Source organism: Sturnira hondurensis, unplaced genomic scaffold (genome assembly GCF_014824575.4).
Source record: "Sturnira hondurensis isolate 20B ecotype Veracruz unplaced genomic scaffold, ASM1482457v3 Scaffold0009719, whole genome shotgun sequence".
Classification (NCBI taxonomy): domain Eukaryota; kingdom Metazoa; phylum Chordata; class Mammalia; order Chiroptera; family Phyllostomidae; genus Sturnira; species Sturnira hondurensis.
The window spans coordinates 3,596,280-3,617,295 of NW_028082350.1; the positions used below are offsets into that span (position 1 = coordinate 3,596,280).

At 46.1% G+C, this 21,016-nt stretch overlaps 1 protein-coding gene across 1 annotated transcript in view; it reads left to right on the plus strand.

Annotated features, from left to right (window-relative positions):
- DSCAML1 (DS cell adhesion molecule like 1) overlaps positions 1-21,016 on the plus strand; it is a 360,723-nt gene that overhangs the window by 17,249 nt on the left and 322,458 nt on the right. Inside the window, exons 2-3 of the mRNA XM_037057511.1 lie at positions 467-784; positions 4,027-4,173. Coding sequence (XP_036913406.1) covers positions 467-784; positions 4,027-4,173 — 465 coding nt within the window. The remainder of the gene's footprint in view (positions 1-466; positions 785-4,026; positions 4,174-21,016) is intronic.

Below are 21,016 nucleotides of genomic sequence, written 5' to 3' on the forward strand. Positions count from 1 at the left end.
GTCATCTTGGGCAAATCACATAACTATTCTCAGCCTATAAAATAAAATTTTAAAACAGAAGTGATAGCATCTCCTCTCAGGACTGTACATATAAACTGAGGTGTCAGCGATAGGTGTGAAGCTGCCTGTGTATGGTAGCTGCTCAATAAATATTTATTGTCTAAGCAATGGCTTCAGACCCTCCATCATAGTACAGTGGCGGCCCCCTCTCTCCATGGACTAGGCTTTGCACGGAAGATGAGATGTTTTAACTTTTGCCATTCCTGTGCCAGGCTGGAAGCCTCTGTAGGGCAGGAACTGCTTCTTATTCTCCTTTGCCAGTGCCTGGTGTATAGTCAGTACTCAGTAAGTGCATACTGAATGGCTGGCGTTTGACCCTTACATGAGTGTGGACTTTACATGCCTCCGGCCCGGAGGCTGTTATTAGAGCGCCACTAACGAAGCTCTCCCCTTGTCTCCCCTGCAGCCCGCCCTGAAGATGTCGGCACCAGCCTCTATTTTGTAAATGACTCCTTGCAGCAGGTGACCTTTTCCAGCTCCGTGGGGGTGGTAGTGCCCTGCCCAGCCGCGGGCTCCCCCAGTGCAGCCCTTCGATGGTACCTGGCCACCGGGGACGACATCTATGACGTGCCGCACATCCGGCACGTCCACGCCAACGGGACGCTGCAGCTCTACCCGTTCTCCCCTTCCGCCTTCAATAGCTTTATCCACGACAATGACTACTTCTGCACTGCGGAGAATGCTGCCGGCAAGATCCGGAGCCCCAACATCCGTGTCAAAGCAGGTAAGGGAACCTCCACCTGTTCCCCTGCTGAGGAACTCAGTCAGAAGGACTGATGTGGGGCAGATAGTGTTCATCATTTGGAGATTTGTGTGTAACGTTCTGGAGGGCGAGAGTGGGGTCTTGAATATAATCAGTCCCTTAAGGAAAGTTTTGTTCTTTAGAATCTTAGCTCTGCCACTTACTGTGTGTCCTTAGGCTGAGAACACACCTTTCTGAGTCTCAGTTTCCTCAGCCTCAAAGGTTATACCAGTTTATCACTACACGGGGCCATTAAATGAGATAGCCATTTAAATGAAGTGCTCATTTCAGTGCTTGACTCATGGGAAACGTTGAGTTTCTTTTCTTTCTTTTTTTTTAAAACTTTTTATTGAAATAGAGTATATATAGAAGAACATTTATTATACATATTGCAGCTTGATAAATTTTCAGAAAGTTTAACTAGTATGCAGTTCAACATACACAATATCAGTAGCTCAGATGATCCTCCTATGCTTTTTCTGTCATCGTTCCTGTAGGGGAAACTACAGTCCTGACTTCTAATGTGACTGATGTAAATGGAGTTCTGCAGTGTGTATTCTTTAGAATCTTTTGCTCACTCTCATGTTTGTGGGATTGACCCCCTACTGCTTTGCATAGTAAAGGTCACTCATTCTTTGTTATGCTGTCATCTGCTGTTCAACTGTACTGACTTTATCTGTTCCATTGCTGATGGACATTCGATTATAATATATCTCATGAGAACAGACATTTAGGTGAAATTCGTGATGAAGATCTTTTTAGCAGTGAAAGAGTTTGGTCTTTGGAAGAGTCGATGGAGTCAATGAAGTGAGGGCTTCTCAGATGGTCTCTTTAAAGACAACAGACAGCCTCATTTCTTTGAGTTAGGTCTGAAGGCATGGAACACCTTAGCTCAGCTCAGCCTAACTGGGGCGTCATGCTCTGCCGGCACATTGTCGTCAGTTGTGAGGTGCACTTGAACAGTGACAAAACACTGATATAGGGACAGGATTTTCTTAGGAGAGCTTTTTGGGTCGGAGAGGACAGGTGGAATTCTAGCCAGCTCACTGTGTTGGCACCAGGCCTGGGACGCACCATCTTTCCTGGCAGAGGAAAGCAGGCTCTGGAGAACGCTCCCAACCCACATGCCTAGTGACAGATCCTGCAAGATCTCTGACTCCCTGGATCTTTCTGGCTCAGGAGTACCTCTCACGAGTACAAGTTTCCAAGTAGCTGGGAACCTGTGTGTATAGGGAATGTGGAGGGGTAAGAGTTCTTAATTAAAGAACTGATCTTCATCCTATTTTTCTGGGGGGAGAGAGTGAGCTGTTAGAACCCTAGCCCGTGCTCAAAGCATCAGCTGTGGGGCTTCCCATACAATCGTTTTTCAGAAGTAGGTCCTTTGCTCTGTTCCCCTAATGAAAATACCAGGTACCCGGCTGGGAGGGCTAAGGCCAGGATTTGAAGCCCAGTTTTGGCCTCCACAGGCTAAGAGGAAGAGATGTCATGTTTTCTATTACATACCTTTCATTGGGTTAGGATGGAGTTTTCACAATAATTTTATAAAGCATTTCTTACAAATGAGAGGACTGAGACAGAGAGGTTAAGACACTTGCCCAAGGGCACATAGCCAGATGTAGCTATAGTGACACACAACATTGTTGTGCCTTCCATGTGCCAGGCTTCTATGTGCCGCTGTTGTTGTTGTTAATTTTCTTTACCAGATGAGGAAGCTGAGGCTCCTAAAGGGTAACTAGTTCTTGCCCAGGGCACACAGCTACTCAGAGGTGGAGGGGGCAGAGCCTGCTTATTTGACGCTCTTAACCACTGGCCTCTGCTGGCTCCCTTGATCTGTCCTGGGTGGTGTCCGCCCAAACCCTAGCCCCCTTCTCCTCTTCTTCCCTCAGAGTCAGCTTCCCTTAGTCTCCCCTCTGAGTTCCCCACATCTGCAGGCAGTGCCATGCCCAAACCTACAGAGGAGTGAAACACAGATTCACAAAGCCAGCTGGCAGTGCCTTCCTCCACCCTTCTCTCTTCCACCTCAACTGTATTTCTTCCCATCACAGCCAGAAAACAGAGATGGGAAATAATGAAGACTTGGGAAGGGCTGGGCAGGGCCAGTGACTGGAAATGTAACCAATTCAGAGGCTTTTGATGGAGCCAGAGGGGCTGCTGGGCTCCGAGTGTCACCCTGGCAACCATGGCAGGGAAAGCAGGAGGGCACACTGCCCAGGTGCCTGCTGAGGAACAAGGTGAGTAGGCAGTAGGGCTCTGGGTACTTCAGCTGTACTTGGCAGAGCAGGGGTGGAAGAATGGAGTGAGCCCCTGGGGGAGGCCAAGCAGAAGAGGGCAAGGGAGAGGGTAAGCCAAGCCCCCCAGCCCTACCCTGAAGGCTGGGTTTCACAACACCCGACTCGTAGAGTGGTGGCAGGTAATAGCATCCCACAAAACAGCCCTGGGACCCAAGTGGTAGCCTCTATTGCACTATGGGAAGAGGGACACTTCTGAAAGCAGGGGCAAGTCTGGGGTTCAGGTGTAGGCAGTGTCAGGAGTGGAGAGAAAGCTAGGAAGCTTTGTTTTGGAGGATCCTAGAGATTATTTGTGTCTCTGCATTCAGCTTTTTCAGAAACAAAGACAGTTATAAGTATTCTCTCTAGCAAAACCACCAAGCCCTCCAGTTCTGCTTCTACATACCACGTTCCTCAACTGCTTTTCACACTGAGTGGCACAAAAATCTGCTGTTAGATCAGGCATCAGTTTTTATTTTTGCAATCCATGCCCAATCTATGCCCAGTCTATGGTCACTGTGCCCAAGACTCTTGCCACCTGGGCTCAGGAATAATGTAGGAAATCAAGTTTGGTCTCCTTAGATGAATTCTAGCCAATTTCCTTATTACTCAAACATCCCCTTGTTGAATGTGATCACACTGCAGGGTTAGGTGCTGCCCCCTGGGTCTTCCAATTTCTTATAGTGTGTTACTACTCACTGAAGTTGGAAAGCTTAGGTGCTGAATTGATGACCTATGAAGGAAGGCTGGTTATTTCAGAGGGAGAGTGGGTTCCTCAGCAGAGCAGGAGTAAGATCATGGGACTTCAGGGTTGGGTAAGTGGGAGGTGGGCAAGAGGTGATGGAGACTGAGGCCTTGGGGTCCTGAGGGGGTTGAGCTGGCTTTCTTGGGTGCCTGACCATGTCACAATTGAGCCTTGTGATACTGTCTTCTTCCCTGCCCCCCATCTCTCTGCAGTTTTCAGGGAACCCTACACCGTCCGGGTGGAGGATCAAAGGTCAATGCGTGGAAACATGGCTGTCTTCAAGTGCCTCATCCCCTCTTCAGTGCAGGAATATGTTAGTGTTGTGTCCTGGGAGAAGGACACTGTCTCCATCATCCCAGGTAAGAAAGAACTGTGGGGCCATGACAGACAGAGGTGCTGGATCAGGAAAGTGAGAAAGTAGAGGTGCTGAGTCCATTGTGTGGAACTCACTGAGATCATGAGGTTGGTTCTGGTGAGCAGTTTGTTATTGCTCTGGTGATGCTTTGGCGGAAAAAAAGTGTCTTTGACCTCAGCTCAGTACATCTTTGTGTGGGGTGGCCAACAGCCTCTGCTGGATGTGTGACATTTCTCAAAGGAGTGATACCCCTCCTTGCTGACCCCTGGGTCTTTTCTTGTCCTTGCTCTTACGGATTGGAGTCAAAGCTGGAAGTACCTTATCTGTGCACAGTTGTGGAGGGAGTAGGCTAACAGGCTGGTTTGTGGGCCGTGTTTGTCGTTAATTTTTTGCCTGACAACATGGGACTTCTTTTCATGAGTTAGCTAAAGACTCCATCTCCATCAGAATTCTAGCTGGACTTACTCCTTGCCTGCATTGAGAGAAGAGGTTAAACTTTGTAGATTCACCTTGTTAAAGCTGCTGTGATTGCGAGTCCTCCGTTATTAATCCCTTTTTCCTATTCAGGGCTGTTCCTTCCATAGGAAAACAAGTCTAGAAATCCCAAGAGAGGACCTCAAGTCCTCAAGATGCCTCTGGGCCTCCAGTTGTGAAACTGTGGTTTTTCCCCTTTGTTCCGGCACCTTTCCCTTCATCCTGGCACATTGCAGAGGCTCTGCTACCTTTTCTTTCTTTCTCTACCAAGGACCTTGGTTTTCCTTTCTGTAAAATGGAGAAACTTGACCTGATGCTCTCTGGGTGCCATTTCAGCATTGATGTCTCATATCATAGTCATATGAAATGATTCGGAGTTGCTCCAGGTTATCAGGTTAGTTGGGGAAGACAGATTTTATGCGTGGAACCTGTAAAGCAGGGGTCCTTAATCCTGTGACACGCTGGAGACCACAGTGAACTCTCTGTTTGTTTGTATATTTATTTATTTTCAAGTTTCAAGTATCCATCAGTCAGTGTAAACCCCAGCACAGCACAGCAACATGTGTATACAGTGAGTTCTTTTAGATCCACCAGTGTGTGGGCCAAGCCCCCTGTCAAGGCACCATGTCTAGGAGTGGAACCCGGGCCCCAGCAGTTGTGAAGCTCCTCCAGTGGTTCCAGTGTATAGCTAGAACTAATGCTTAAGCACATTTATAGCTATAGTAGCAGGATACTTTTGAGATGTTAATTTGTGTTTTGTTCATAGCACTTTTTCCTTCTCTTACTTCCAAGCAGATGGTCAGGCCATTATTTTCTCCTGGCCTCAGAACTTGTAGTGGGACAGGAATCTGAAGCTTCTTGAAGACAGCCAGCTGCTCTTCCTGCCTTTTGTAAAACTACAGTGAATGGAAAGGTTAGGATGGGTAGGCTGGCTGGGGAGGAGAGCCTTGCTTCTAACAGCAGCAAACACACGAGAGACAGATGAACACCAGGGAGGAAGAGGTGCTGTAGAAAGTGGTCGCACCCCACTGGGATGGCTGTGTGCAGCTCCACAGCATCCAGGACTAAGAGGCCGGGTCACTGTGTCTAGATGAGGCATGAGGTGCACAGCCCAAGAGCCAAATGGATCGTGCAGGCAGGGACACTGGGCTGGTGAGGGCCAGAGAGGCCCTGGACACTGCCAACTCTCTGGGGAAGCCCCAGTAATGATGTAGACTGAATGTCCTGAGTGACACTGAAAATGGTAGAAAAGAACTGTGGTATTTCTTATACACTTGTGTTTATGGATTAAGAGCTATATTAATTACAGTAATAATAATAAGGAGAAGGATAAAAGAAGAAGGTGAAGGGGGAGGAGGAGAAGAAATTTTGAGTGCTTATTATATGCCAGGCACTGGGCTAAGAAACTTTCATGTATGATCTGATTTTATCCTTACAAAATATCCATAAGTCTATTTCCCCCCTCTACTTCATGAAAGAGGAAACCAAAGCTCAAAGAAGTAAAGTAACTTCTTCTGGGTCACAATCTGGTAGCATGGCCAGGCTTGAATCCAGGTCTGTTTTCTCAACCTGTGTACTTAACCCTACATAGAACTGCCTCCTGGTGCCTGCATTCATGTAGCCAAGAAAGTATTACATTGGAAGCTTCTCTGATGCAGGGGATGAGGCCCTTGGGCTCCTGAAGGGGAAAGAAAATCAGTGGTGGTTTTTAGTGAAGGCTTTTAGGAACTGAATTGAGTGGAATGATTGTCTAGAATCTAGAACCAGACTGTCTGGGCTTGAAACTCACTCTATTGCTTACCATCTGGGCAAGTTATTCACCACCTTGGAGCCTCAGTTTCCCTAACTGTAATAAAATAGGGATGATGATTAACTACCTGTAGGGTTCAATTAAGAATGAAATGAGTCTACGGCTATACCACCCTGAACGTGTCGATCTCGTCTGATCTCGGAAGAATGAAGTGAGTTTACATATGTAAAATGACACATAGGATGGGCTGTAGCTATGACAATTAATAGTAGGTCAAAGGGAGTGTTCCCCTCTGTGTCGCTGTTTCCTGTTGTGGTGTATGTATTTTCATGAAATAGGGTCTATGTTTCCCACTAGACAGAGCTTCCAGAGGGTGGGAACTGAATTGTTTTGTCCTTACTCTCTGGCTTCTAGTGCACCACCTAGTACACCCAGGGCAAATACTTACTAAGTGTTCAGAGAATGTATAGTTAGTTGCATGATTGGGAGAGTTCTGAAGGATACGGGAACAGTGTAGACAGAGGCACTGAAATAACAGTGAGAAATGAGCGTGGGGTAATGAGCAACCCAGCTCAGAGAAGGGAGAATGAAATTAATTTAGCTCCTGTGCTTAGGAACTGGAGGCAGTGAGTTTCCCCTCAATGGCCCTTGTAGCTTGTGCTTCAGGGCTGCCTTTCATGTTAGGACTGGGCTAGCGGCCCCAAAGGGCATAATTATCAGGGAAGTGGGCTTGATGCTAATCTGCAGGGCTCTGTTAAACTTTGGTTCTGTAGGACCCTTTCTTCCCTTTAGCTTTGGAGAATTTTCCTCACCTGCCCACACCTCCAGCCCCACCATTACCATTCTAGACCTCTCCACAGCACATTTTAGATCCAAGGACAGACTTCCCAGAGCACATGAATTCATCTAACACCCTCCCGGAGGAATCCATGAGAACCAGAGAGAGTGGGGTTTTGCTTTGACCAGGCTCTGTAGCTGAGGGGCTAGAACTTGGGTCCACATGTGTCATGCTTTAGTTTTGGAAATGCAAATTCTTTATTGATTTTTGTTTTATAAAATAGGATTCTCTGCCATTCATACTCACACTGTACCAAGTGTGTGCCTGATTGTGTTGGGTGGGAGGTTGGAAGGCAACCACCATGGGGGCGGATCTAATGATTAGGTTGCCTTGAAGTTAAGGAAGGACCTGGAGCCCTGGCTATGTCCCTTCCCAGGCTTCTGGAGAAGGAAGAATGGTGTCCACTTTGATCTCTCAATCAGCAGGGCTGGGCTCAGATTCTTCACCAAGCACAGGGCCAGCAGGACCAGGTGCTAGAGAACAGGAGGAGGGATAGACGTTGATGTGGGTCAATCAGGCCCCAGGAGACATCTTCTTTGGCAGAGTGAGGGGTGGGTATGGGCCCCTGTGAATGAAGGGCCTGGCCTTCAGTGATTTTCTCTGAAGGGCTTTTTGGAAGGAATTAAAGGCTTGGGGCCTAAACAAGCTCTGTGAGTTGGGAATTTGCTCACAGGTTAGCCTTCCCAGCTGCCCACAATTGGGAGGGGCAGGTAAGCCCTGGGAGCTGGCTACTGAAACTCTAAGCTGCTTTTTGGCTGTGCTTTTCCCAGGGTTTGTAGAGGCTAGAGAGACATCCCCAAAGTGCTACCTTTCCCTACACCTGCCCCTTTCTGCAACCCATTTCCTCTCTCTCAAGCTGGTCATCTTCCTTCTATCAGGCTATTTAAAGATGTGTGGGCAAAAGCACAGAGCCATTCACCTGTGATCACCCAGACTCCTACCCCTTCCTTCTCTCCCAGGGACTTGGTCTGGAGGGGAACTGGTTCTTCTGAGCAGGTGGCATGGGGGTAATAGGGCAAAGGACTGTGCACGAACATAAAATTAAGGCCTCCAGCACAGCCAAGTGTGGTTTAATTTCCCAACTGCATCATCACCATTACCATGCAAGTTATTAGATGTAAAGATAAATCCAGCCCTGTTGCTAATAGCTTTTAATTTCTACCAGACCTGAGTAGATCCACGCGGCTCCTATGGGAGTTTCCTGGCATGCTTTTCACCAGCATCCTCACTGGCTGTCTTGGCCTCAGCGAGAAGTTTTGGACCCAGCTCAGATGCAGGCCAGATGTATTTGCTGTTCTGGAAGTCAGGCCTGGATCAGCTCCCTGTCTATGTGAATGGGGCTCTTGAATGAGGGCTTGTCATCATACCTTGGCTGGGCTGGGCACACTGTGTATTGGGGAGGGGAGGAGCAGGCACAGAGGGGTCTTTTCTCAAAAGGGAGCAGTGCTCCCTGACCACAGCCCACCTGTGCTCAAGGTGAAAGTCAATGAACCCACCACCCTTTTTCTACCTCTCTTAATTTTCCCCAGAGTTCCAAGCTGTTTGTGGGTTTTCATAGCTCTTTTCATTTGGTCCTGCTGTCTCCTCTGCCTGGTCTGCACGAGTCCCCTCCTCTGCTATGGACATCCATCTCCTCTTTTGCCTTTTAAACTAGATTTACAAGTGTCCTCCTCCATGAGGCCTTACATAACCTGAGGCAGAACTTCTCAGTCCTCTGATTTTATTCTTGGAGCACTTACTTCATTTTGTCTTACATCGTAGGTGATGTTTCTGTCTGTCTGCTGCAGGAGGGGTGACAACCTTATGCTTTACATCTGTTTACCCCAGGGTCTTCATAGCTCTGCCACAGCAGAACAACAACAAGATTAATGATAATCTGTCATTTATTGAGACCTCTTTTATGTTAGGCAATTTAAATGTATTTTATCTCTAATTCTCACAATATCTTCACAATAACTCTTTAAGAGAGATAACATTTTTTGTTTTGTTGGTTCCTCCCTGACTACCCCAATTTTTGTAAATTTTTATAAGTTAAGCAACTTACCCAAGGCCACACAGCTAGTAAGCAGCCTGGTTTTGAGCTGGGGTCCTCTGGGTTGCTCTATTTCCTATTGCCTCTCCGGAGCAGGCTCTTCATTAAGAAGGGACTGTCCTTAGGTTCCAACATAGGAGGAAGGCTTATCCCTGTCTCCTGTACTTGCCTAGGGACAGAAACATGTCACCAGCCCTTGCAATGACTTCTGGCTATGTGTGTGGTGACCAGAGGTTTTGACTTTTCTGAAGGGCAGCAGATTTGCAGCTGAAAGATCATTGGACAAAATAGTCATTCTAACAGGAAGGTTTCACTGGGTGCTGGCTCTGTTTTTGGCCCAGTGGGAGACACAGAGACGGTCCTGATCTGGAAATTTAGAATTCGGTTCATGCTGTCATCTCTGGTGGGCAAGGATGAAGGATTTCAACACAATAGACAATCAAATGTGATGTGGGTTTACTTAGGAAAACAGATTTAACTTGTTAATTGTATTTTTCTCAAGCTGATCCTAAGGCTACTTTGGATCCCAGGAGTTTACACCAACGTGGAGGCAGGATGGCAGAGGAAAGAGAGAGATGAAGCCGGGCCTAGAATCCAGTGTGGACACATGTGGGCTACAAACAAATGGAGTCACAGACTACCAGGGCTCGAAGGGCCCAGAGCCCATTGATCCAGCCACCTCAGTACTGACGGAAAAACCCAGGCCCTGACCAGTGCTCTCTTGTACCTGCTTCACCTTTCCTCATTCTTGGGGCACGTGATGTTGACTGCTCATAGGGCACTTCTCTCTCACTGCCAGACGTTTTTCCTTCTTTATCTGTCTAAAATCTTTCAAACACTGATTCAAATACTACTTTTTCCATGATGTCTTTCCCAATTTTTGCTAAGAATGGATTTAGAAATCACCCAGATAACCTCCTAGGGAACCCTTTTCTGGACTCCCTCAGGACTTTATCGGTTCCATTCTCGAAACACTGGTTGTACTTTGTCCTGTGACATTTTAAAATCTGTGTTATTCCCACTACCAGAATATCTAATCATCATGAACAGGATCTATATTTTATTCCGACCCTTCTCCCCACCAGCGCTCATAGAAGATGACTAAGGATGATGGCAAAATGCCAGTCTCTCCCCAGCTGGACTGTCATGTGGCAGGAAGGCAGGAGGGAGGCCTGCCTGAGGTCACAGAGAAAATTGGAGGTATCACAAAAGGTAGGCTTGGTGGTCCCTGGCCTGCATTATGCTGAGCTGCTTCAGAGTTTCCCCAGAGGGAGACCACTTTTGTGGCTTCTTCCTGTGTGACACGCTGTGTTTGAGATACAACATTGGGGATCTCAGCTCTCACCTATTTAGAGGCATGTAGAAAATGGGCTAGGCTGGTCAGCCTGTGCTAATAAGAGATAGATGATGTGCTTAAGGCAATTTAGCAAATGGGGTTTGGGCCCCCGCTGGGTGCTAGGCACAGTGTCAGGCCTTGCAGAGGAATCCAACTTGACCATGACCTGTTTCTTCCCTTCAGCAGTTCCTCTCTAGGACTTCTAGTACTTTCCCGTGAAGAGGGTGATATGAAAGAGGCTGGGTTTATTCCTGACAGCAGCAGCCCAGTAAGGCTCATGAAAGGGGTGGAGGCCTGCAGTCAGGCCTTGGAACACATTCCAGGCCAAAGATGCAGAAGGAGCATTTCGATGGAGGTTACAGTAGGGCAAAGGCAAGCAGGCCAGGAGAGCGCGGGTGGTCTGGGGGCACGGCTGGAGGGTAAGCAGAATTGGGGGAGAAGTCTGAAAAGGATGCAGGACATTTAACTTAGGAAGGTCCTACCTAGTTCTAGAAAAAAAATGCGTGATAATAATGACTAATATTTAAAGAACACTTACTAAGTTCCCAGGCTCTGTTCTAAGCATTTTACATCTTTAGCGCATTTAATCTTCACAGCAATTTGAAGGTGAGAGGACTATTATTCCCCATTTTACAAATGAACAGACAGAGGCACATTTTATTAACTAATGTCACCCCAATAAATTTAATAAAAAAGAAAAAAACACCAAGGCACAAAGACGCTAAGTGAATCGCTTGAAGTCAGTAAGTGGTAGTCCCACAATTTAAACTACATTCATACTCCATTACTTGTGCTCCAAAGCATTACACTATATTGCCTCACAAAAAATTAATATACAGAATATATATACACATACATAGTTAAACTGGAAATTGACAAGAAAAGAAAACACAATACAAAACTGGGTGACATATTTGGGCAGACAATTTTCGGAAGAGGTAGTGGGATGTGGCAGAAAGAAGACCCTGAGCAAGTTATACTCAAAGCCTGAATTTATTTACCTGTGAAATGGGGACAATGAAATCTGTTACACGTGGAGTCCTTTAGGTGAAAATTAAGCCTCTAGAGAGACTTGAACTCTCAGATGGAGGACCGTCCTCAACAGCAGGGAAATTGCCCACTCAGTTTCACGACATTGCCCAACCTTGGGCGATGCTATGCTTTCCGGGTGCTAGGCTGGAGGCAGAACACAGGTTAGCCAGGGTACAGCCACCCAAAGCATCAGTGCTACTGGGATCACAGATTAGAGAATGGCCCCTCCTGAGTGTGATCTGGAGAAAGCCATAAACAGCAGGGGCTAGACTAGCAATCACGACGGTATTTTTAGTTCAAACAGACTGTGATGCTATCTGGGCAGAACGAGGCAAGCAAAATGATGGAGATATAGTGTTATTAATCTTTGTGTTCACTCTTGCCTTGCATGGTTCCTCATCAAAATTATGTTTAGGTGCAGAATGAAGTCATGTGGTTTGGTATGAACACAGCAAAGAGCAACTCTACAAAATACTTGGGTCTATTCTGTTAAAAGTGCTCAAATCCTGGTTCATTAATAACTAACAGTGCTGTGGAGTTCATACAGTGTTTTTACATGATCTCATTCACTCCTCACAGTAACCCCCATTATCTCCCCGTTTTAGAGACAAGGAACAGATGCAGTGAAGTTCAGTGACTTGTGCAGTCAGCAGAGAAGTGGAAGTAGAGGAAAAAACACGTATTAAAACATATGTGTATGGCCCTGGCTGGTGTAGCTCAGTGGATTGAGCGTGGGCCTGCGAACCACACGATCGCGGTTCGATTCCCAGTCAGGGCACATGCCTGGGTTGCAGGCCAGTTCCCGGCCCCTGGCAGGAGACACACAAGAGGCAACCATACATTGATATTTCTCTCTCTCTCTCTCCTTCCCTTCCACTCTAAGATAAATGATAAATAAATAAAATCTTAAAAAAAAAAAACCATATGTGTATGCAGGGCCCTGTGGCATTACTGGCATGTTATCTCCTTCAATTCTCCACTTAGCCCTGTGGAGGAAGCATGCTTACCCCCATTCTTAGGTGTAAAGGAAATGTGATTCAGAGAAGCCAAGCAATTTGCTCCCAGTCACACAGCCCCTCAGTGGGCCTGGACCCAGAGCTTTTGTCCCTGAAGTCCAATCTCTTTTCCTGTAACAAACTTTTGTGACTCTAGCCTGAGGACTTATCCAGGGACTCAGGACAATTACTATTTCCCTCACTAAGGCAGTTGTAGAGGAAAAGGCAGCTGGTCCTTAATTTTGTTGTTGTTGTTGTTGTTTGTTTATTGTTTGCTTTGATGGGGAAAGAGACATCAGATTCAGACAGCCTTGTGTTCTTTCTCGGGATGCAGAGAGAAATCCTACTTTCTAATGCCTTAAAACACAGTTTGTAGGTTAGAGAGTCCTTCCTGTAAGAAGGAAGGACTTAGTATTCAGAGTAGCAAAGAAATTCTTTCCCTAGTCAGATGGGCTAAATTGAAATAATAATCATAGTTATAATAATGGTTAGTAAGAAAATAAATGATTAATCATTGAGATCTTATGCAATAAGTGCTTTTCATGAGTTATTTCATTTAATCATCACAAGTGTCTTATGTAGTGGGTGGTGTTATTATCTCCATTTTGTAGATGAGGAGCCTGAGGCACAGACATGTCCAGCCAACTGCCCAAAGCCAGAGTGTGTAGTGGAGCAGGATCTTAGTCCAGAGTAGTGTGGTTTCAGTTCTTAGAGATGACTTGAGCCACCTCTCATATTGTACCCAGCTGCCTGTGTCACTTTTCATTTGTATAGTGCTCTCTGGTTTATAAATCCAGTTCACAAGTATCATTTTATTGAATCTAACCACATCTGAAGGAGACACATTCTTAACCTCACTTCACAGACAGAAAAACCAAGGCTTGGGTGGTTGAGGGGCCTGCCTAATGCTAGATAGCCAGCGAAGGGTAGACCAGTACTCTGGTTTGACGCCAGTGCCCCGGGAGTTCTTGAGGCCCCACCTGGAGCACATGCCTGCAGCTCCCAGGACCCCTTCCAATCTCATGGCAGCAGGCTGCTCTACATTTGCACACCAGCTGGTTGGTTCCAGATCCATCAGATGCAGTTCCTCAGTCAAGCAGATAAGTGTGTATTCATAGGTGCCTCTGGTGGTGTGCACATGTGTTGCATTTGTTTTTCCATTTAGTTCATTGCAGGTTCCACATTTCTTGAGCACCCGCCAGGTGAATTTCAGCACATATAAGACAGTTGTGGGCAAGCAAAGCACTGTGCCCTGGGATCATGCTGAGGCAGTGGACGTGGAGCAAGTGGAATCGCTTGGTTAAGTTGGCACCTCTGTAAGTTACCCTGAAATCAGAGTGGAATTCTTTATAGAAGGTTATCCTACACATAAATCATCATTAGACTACTCATTTTTGTTTAATGCCTACCTAACTGTGCTTTAGTCTAAAAATGTGTGTTTAGTGAAGTCAAGGGTTGCAGGGAAATTATAGGGTTTTCAAAAACCCATTTGCTTTGCTGGTATTCACATCAGAATCAATCTTACCTTTAGTTCTCGATCTCATTGCAAACATGCAGTATGGCTTGTTGAATTCTGACATTTAATGTAGGGTAGCATTTATTCAGAAGAAGCCAATGGTGCTTACAGAATGGTAGAGCTATGTATAGATGGCACTTCCTTCCAAGCCTGTGATTTTGAACTCTGTTGTGTATCAGTGAAGCTTCACTGCCAGAACTGGAGTCACTTCGGGGACAGAGCTGTGGTTCCAAGCAGAGGCTGGAACTAAGTAGCAGTGGGAAGGGAACCTGCATCCATAACACCTCAAGTCTCACTGCATCTGCACATAGTAGGCACTCAGACAATGGCTGTTGGTTGATTGGAGGGACATTTAAACAGAAAGTGACTGACCTTTGATTAGGTTGTAAAGGGGATGAATTAAAATGAAGAGAAGGGTGTGGTTCTGTGGCTGCTAGAATAAAGCCTTCATTTGCTCCTGTTATGCCCTAAATCAGCAGGGCTTGCTTGGAGTCTCCCTTTGATGGAAGAGCTGTGCAGCAAAACTAAAAGGCCTGAGCTCTGGCCTCAGAGAAACTTAGGTTCAAATCGTGGTCCTATTCCTTACCTTTCATATGATTTTATGGAGGGTCTTTAACCTCTCTGAGTGTCAATTTCCTCAGATGAGAAGATTAAAAAATATATACTTTTACTATATAGGGAAAACATTTTCCATGTTATCTTATATTTTTCTATATAGATCTGTTTTCTATAAATAAATTCTCTATATGTAGGTTTCGTTTTTTCTAGTGCCAAATAGACACATGGTACAGGATTAGTCATCTTGTCCTTAGGACTAGGAAGGGCTTCATTAAGAGTGAATTTCTAGGAGAATCCAGGAGTGAACATTTAGTTGTGAGCATCCAGGTATGAGTGTCCATGTGTGAGCATCTAGGTATGAGTATAAGGAGTGAGTATCCAGCTTTGAACATTGTGATATGAAACATGTAGGAGCAAGCATATGCAAGTAAGCACTCAGGTATGAGCATCCAGGTGTGAGCTTCCAGGTGTGAGCATCCAGGAGTGAGTATATAGGTATGGGCATCCATGTGTAAGCATCTAGGTGTGAACATTCAGGAGTGAGTACCCACCTATGAATATCATGACATGAAGCATCCAAGAATGAGTGGATGTGAGCAGGTGTGAACAGCCTGGAGTGTGCATCTAGGAGTGGGCACTCAGGTGTGACCATCAGGAGTGTGAATCTAGGAGGGATTATCCAGCAGTGAACATCATGGTGAGAGTGAACATTTAGGTTTGAGCATGTAGGTATGAGCATTAGATGTGAGCATATGTGATTATGAAATTAGTTATTATTACACTGAAGTAATCTGGCCTTTAGGACCTGAGGGCATAAGGTTAGGATGATGAGAAAACCCTTGTGCTGGCACAGAGCAAAATAAGCCACAAGGCTGAAGCCCACTTCCTAATATCATGACCTTGGCCTTTATTCCACCAGCCATCTTGCTGTGCATGGAATTCTGAGGAGCTTGGGCATATGTTTTATTGGCTGCCAGGCCTGCGTGTGCAGTGACTGCAAGGCAATTGGAACAAGGAATAGCCCTCCGTATTCCAGTACAGTGGACAGTAAAGGCTCAGGGGCACTAAAGCCTCAGAGTTGGAAGTGTTTTCTTCTCACACCTAGAGGCCCCTTCCCTCCACCTCCACTTCAGGGTCAGAGCAGATCTGAATACTCACATCTGTAGGGACATGGACTCTGCCAGAATTTTGGAGAGTCAGCTGAGAAGCAGACCACAGAGCCTGTGACAGTGCATGGCAATGGGGCTGGACTTGAGGGGCAGTGGAGGAATGCGGGCTCCAAGTTCAGCTTCTGCTTGTGCCCTGGAGTCAGCCAGGTAACAGATGACCTTTGTCCTCTGTATGGTGGTCTGGCAGGCTCTCAGACCTTGTGAGACAGAAGATAAGGAAAGAGCTTGTATCTAGAATATTCCAGAGCTTGCTAGTACTGACACAGGCCTAGGGAAGCAGTTGTGCGAAGACAGATGGGGTGTATACCTTCAGGGCTGTGCCCAAAAAGGGCCACAAAATCCATCAGGCTAGAGTTGGCAATGCCATAGTCTATGGCAATGTCATCCCTTGAATCTATTGAAATGGGCTGTGTTGGCATAAGAAACAATATGTTGGTTGAATTTTCAGTTCATTATTTAATTTAGCAGATGTTTTTGAGCACTTCTGTATACAAGATGCTGTGTTATGTAGACAGTGATTCCCAAGGGTCTTTGCTTGAGGATACCAAGGGATTTGGAAAAATTTCTCTTCCCACACACCAAAGAAAGACATTTTAATGAAAATATACATGTGTGTATGCATATGAATAATATGTTTTGTGTAATTTGCACACACTGAGTATGTATATATACAGGATCTTCCCAGGAAGTATCTAGTCATGTAGTATGAAAAATAGAGGCACTTATTGAAGAAGATGCAAGAAACATTGTACATAGGACCATGAAGCCTCAGTCCCCTTCAAAGTAGGCAACTTGGGACCTCATACAGTTCTCCCAATTGCCATCAGCTGCCCTGTCATAATTTCTTGAATCTCATCAATGGTCTGAAATCTCTTCCTTTTTCAAAGGTGATTTTAGTTCTGGGAAAAGCCAGAAGTTACAGGGTGCCAAATCTGGGCTGTAGGGGGGTTGAGTCACCTGGGTGATTTGATGCTTTGCCAAAAAACTCTGCACAAGACATGATGCATGAGTGGGCGTGTTGTTAGTGATGAAGCTGCCAGTCACCAGTTGCCCATAACTGTGGACTTCTGAATCATCCAAATAGTTTCTGTGGAGGAATGTTCAAGCTTAATACAAAATCTGATGCAGAGTCATTGTTCTACTCACTCAGTCATTTTGAATGTGACAGCCACACAGTACAAATGCTCACTCAATGGCATCTACTGCCCCCACTGACTAGTACAGTGAAGTCATCATTGTCCACGTATGTGCATTCCAGTCCACTCTCCTTGGCTGCTAGGTTACATGGGTGTCGAGCAAATCATTCTCATTATATTAACAATGGTTGGACTTTTTCTGGACAGACGTCATATGTACTCATACTCACAGTGTTTGCCTGTGGAGAGAGGAGAGAGATTCATTGTGTAGACCTCCAGAAACACCCAGAGAAGAGCCTGGAGGCAGATGCTTGGCCTGCTGTGTGTGGGCAGAGTGAGTGCAGTGGGAGCATCTAGTTCCAGGTGTGTCTCGGTGGCTGTCCAGGTGTTGGCCCTTTTTCCTAAATAGGGGACAGTTTCTTTTCCCCCTCTCCATCTTCTGGGCCAGAATGTGGGTGGCCTTGGATCAGTCACTATTTAATGATGCCTGTTTGGTGTTGGAAGGGTGGGCAGAGGCATGGAAGATATGGGGCACATTAACAGGTAAGATGATCTGGGATGCAGGTGACCTCAACATGAGGCAGAGTGTGATGGGGACATGGGAGAGTCACAGGCTGTGCTGGCTCTTGGGCAGGAAGCCCCATCCTCTGTGATTAGAGCCAGCTCACTGTGGGTCTGGGAAATGGGGTGTTTGGCAAGCTAAGCTCCTGCAGAGGAAAGTCTTCTAGACCTGTCAGCCCTTGGCTTTAGAATCACCTGAAGAGCTTTTAAAATACACTACTGGCCAAGACCAACCCCAACCAATTAAGCCAGGATCCCTGGATATAAGACCCAGGTACCTGTATTTGTGAAAGCCCCCTAGGTGAGCAGCTGTTGTTGCAAACCCCTGTTCTGCATGCAGGAGGCCACAAGGGTAAAATCTTGGTGCTCTGAGAGCAAAGGTTGAGTTCTTGGGGGAAAACAGCCCCATTTGACTGGAACTCAGGATACATTTGGGTGGAGAGGAGTGATTGATACTGCACTGAGCTGTGTGTAATTAAAAGGCAATGGGTAGCCATTGAAGATTTTGAGTGGAGAATAATTTGGAAGGACTTTTGGGAGTTGGTCTTCAATGATTAAGGATGTTACCAGAAATCTGGAGATCATCTCTGCTCAGCCTCCTGAAGTGCAAGCCTGCCCTTGAATTTCCAGGAATGATCACTGGGCATCTTTCAGGCAGGTGGGCTACAGACATCCTCTTTCCTACACCCCCACTGCCATTGTTTTCCCGTCCCTTCCCTGGGCTGCTGTCCATAACCTAGGGCACAGCAAGCTTCCAGAGAGGTCTGTACAAAGAAGGGTCCCACAATGGCGCACCCAGAATTTAAGCAGGATGGGGATCTAAGGCAAGATGCACAGTCCATTTTTCCTTATGGTACTAGCGAGTTACATTTGTACTGCACTCTTACGGTTTACAGCATACTTTGTATGTATTATACTTCAACTCTCATAACATTTCCATGTAGTTTGGAACTATTGCCCCTATTTACAGATCAGCAGACAGAGTCTCAGTGGCCTCATTCTACTTCCTGTCTAATTCCTCCCATATCAGGAGAAGAAAACCCTCAGTAGGGAAGGAGCACCAAGGGCCACTGTCTATTCTGCTCCTGGACTGTGGGCCAGACACTACACCAGGCACTGTCACTGATGTGACCTCACATTTTATAGTGTGAGGTTTTATATCTTTGGTTTTCTCATAGTATGTAATGAATGGGAAAATGCTCGGTCTCACCAGCAGTTAACACTGGATAGGTAAAACAATCAGACCACTCCTGCAGGTCTGTTTCATGAGCTTACATTGTTTGGTCTCATTTTATTTTCATGACAGATGGTATGGACCCCATTTTCAAGTGAGGAAGCTGAGGCACAGGGAAACTTCTTGCCTGAGGCCAGGTAATAGAGTCAGAGAGGGCGACGAGGCTGTGCTGTGGGGAGGGCACCGATGCTGCACCTGCTTGTTGTGGGGGATCTTGGGGAGGGTAAGAATAAAACACATAGCACTTGCCACATGCTAGGCATGTGTGAACTTCTGTATACAAACTAACTCATTAGTTCCCCAATATCATGATAAGTAAAGTAGGCAGAATTGTCATCCCCATTTTAGAGATGAAGAAAATAAAGCACAGTGAGGTGAAGGAACTCACTCAAGGCCACACAGCTAGTAAGAAATGGAGTGGGAACTCAATTGCAAGCCACCTGGTGCCAGAGCCCACTCTTCACCTCTAGGCCGTAATATCTGGGTGTCCTGGTTTCTAGGTTCAAGGTCTTCCACTGGACTGGGCTAGCAAGAGGAAGGGAAGACCACAAAAGGCAGGCCTCCATCTGAGCACATCAGTCTGGATCTGGCCAGGTGTGAGACCCCACTCTGGAGGCTGGGTGTCCAAGTGTAAGACCTATATTTAGAGGCCAGGTGTTCAGGTGTGACCTCTTTAAATGCCTCTCTGCTCCCCGTGTCTACCCTCTCTCTTTTGGATCACTTGTCTAATAGTCACCAGTTGCCTCTGAGTGTGGTAAGGATCAGGCTAGAAAGGTGGGGGCGGGGTGGGGGGCTAGGGATTCCAGTTCCAGTTCTGTCACTAAATTATTTTTTGCCCTCTCTCTGGATATCAGTTTCCTCCTCTGTAAGCAAAGGGGCTGAAACAGATGACCTCAGAGATCTTGTCCAGCTTGGTTCAGTTTAACACACTCCAGTGAGCCCCTGTGCCCTCCACCATGTGTGTCCTGCTGGGGAGATAGACACATTAAGAAAAGAGCTTCAACATAAGTATTTCTTAAAGAAACCCTTGTACATGTGCAAAACAGCAATCCTCACAGCAGCCATGTTTGTGATAGCAAAAAATTGGAGATCAATAAGGATAAATTAAATGTTATATTCCTACAATGAAATGCTATACTGTGAGACAAATGTATGAGCCAGAGCTTTACAAACCAGCTTGGACACATCATGAAAAATGTTGAATGGATAAAAGCAAATTGCAGTATGTGTGCATAATGGTACCATTTGTATAAAGTTTGAAAACATGCAAAACAGTATCCTTTATTGTTTCTGGATACATACATATGTAGCAAAAGTATAAAAACATGTATGAGAGTGGTAAACACCATATTTAGAGTAGTGCTTACCTCTGAGGAAAGAGGCAATGTGCTCACGCAGGGAAATACAACTGTTTTCAGAATGTCTTAAGTCTTAAAATGTTTCTTCTAAAAAAGATCTGAAGAAAACATAGCCAAAATATACATGATGATTTGAATATTATTTTTCCTCTTATATATGCACAATATATTTCATTAGAAAAGCACCCATTTCAACACCATTTGCAAAATGCTAGGAGAGGAATGAGGTCATAGTTTAGGTCCCTCTATGACGGTCTAGGGTTGGTGAAAGTGAGATCAGGGCCTGATCCTGGAGGGGTGTTGGTGGAGTTAGGGAGGGGCCAGTGCACATACTACAACCCAGTTATGCCCTTCTGCCCCAGGCCACATCAGGCAGGGCTCAAAGCTGAAAGTGGTGTCACTATAAGAGAGGTATCCACCTCGAAATCCCATTGTATTCTGTTTCGCAGTTTAATGAGAGTCTGGAGACCCAGTATGAGGCCACTGAAAATGAAGATACTGGGGTATTTGTGGGACTGTGAGGCTCCCTCGCCCCAAGAAGAGCTGGGAACCAAGGAGTTTCCTGAGACAGTCAATTGGTCAGTGTCTAAGACTCCCTGGATAGGGACAGGTGACTTGGGAATGGGGGCAGAGGCCCAGATAATTACCCTCTTTGAGAGATTTACTCCCAATTCTAGCTCAAATTACAAGAAAGAGCTGAGGTCCCCAGCCAACAGGGAAACCTGAGAGAGAAAGGTGATCTCCCAGTGCCCCTGGGACAGGATCCTACCTGGAGGCCTGGAGAACAGAGAGTGTGCTGGGCAGAGCATTGGCAGGGATCACCGGCTGCTGCCTTCTTACTTGGCTCCTTATAACATC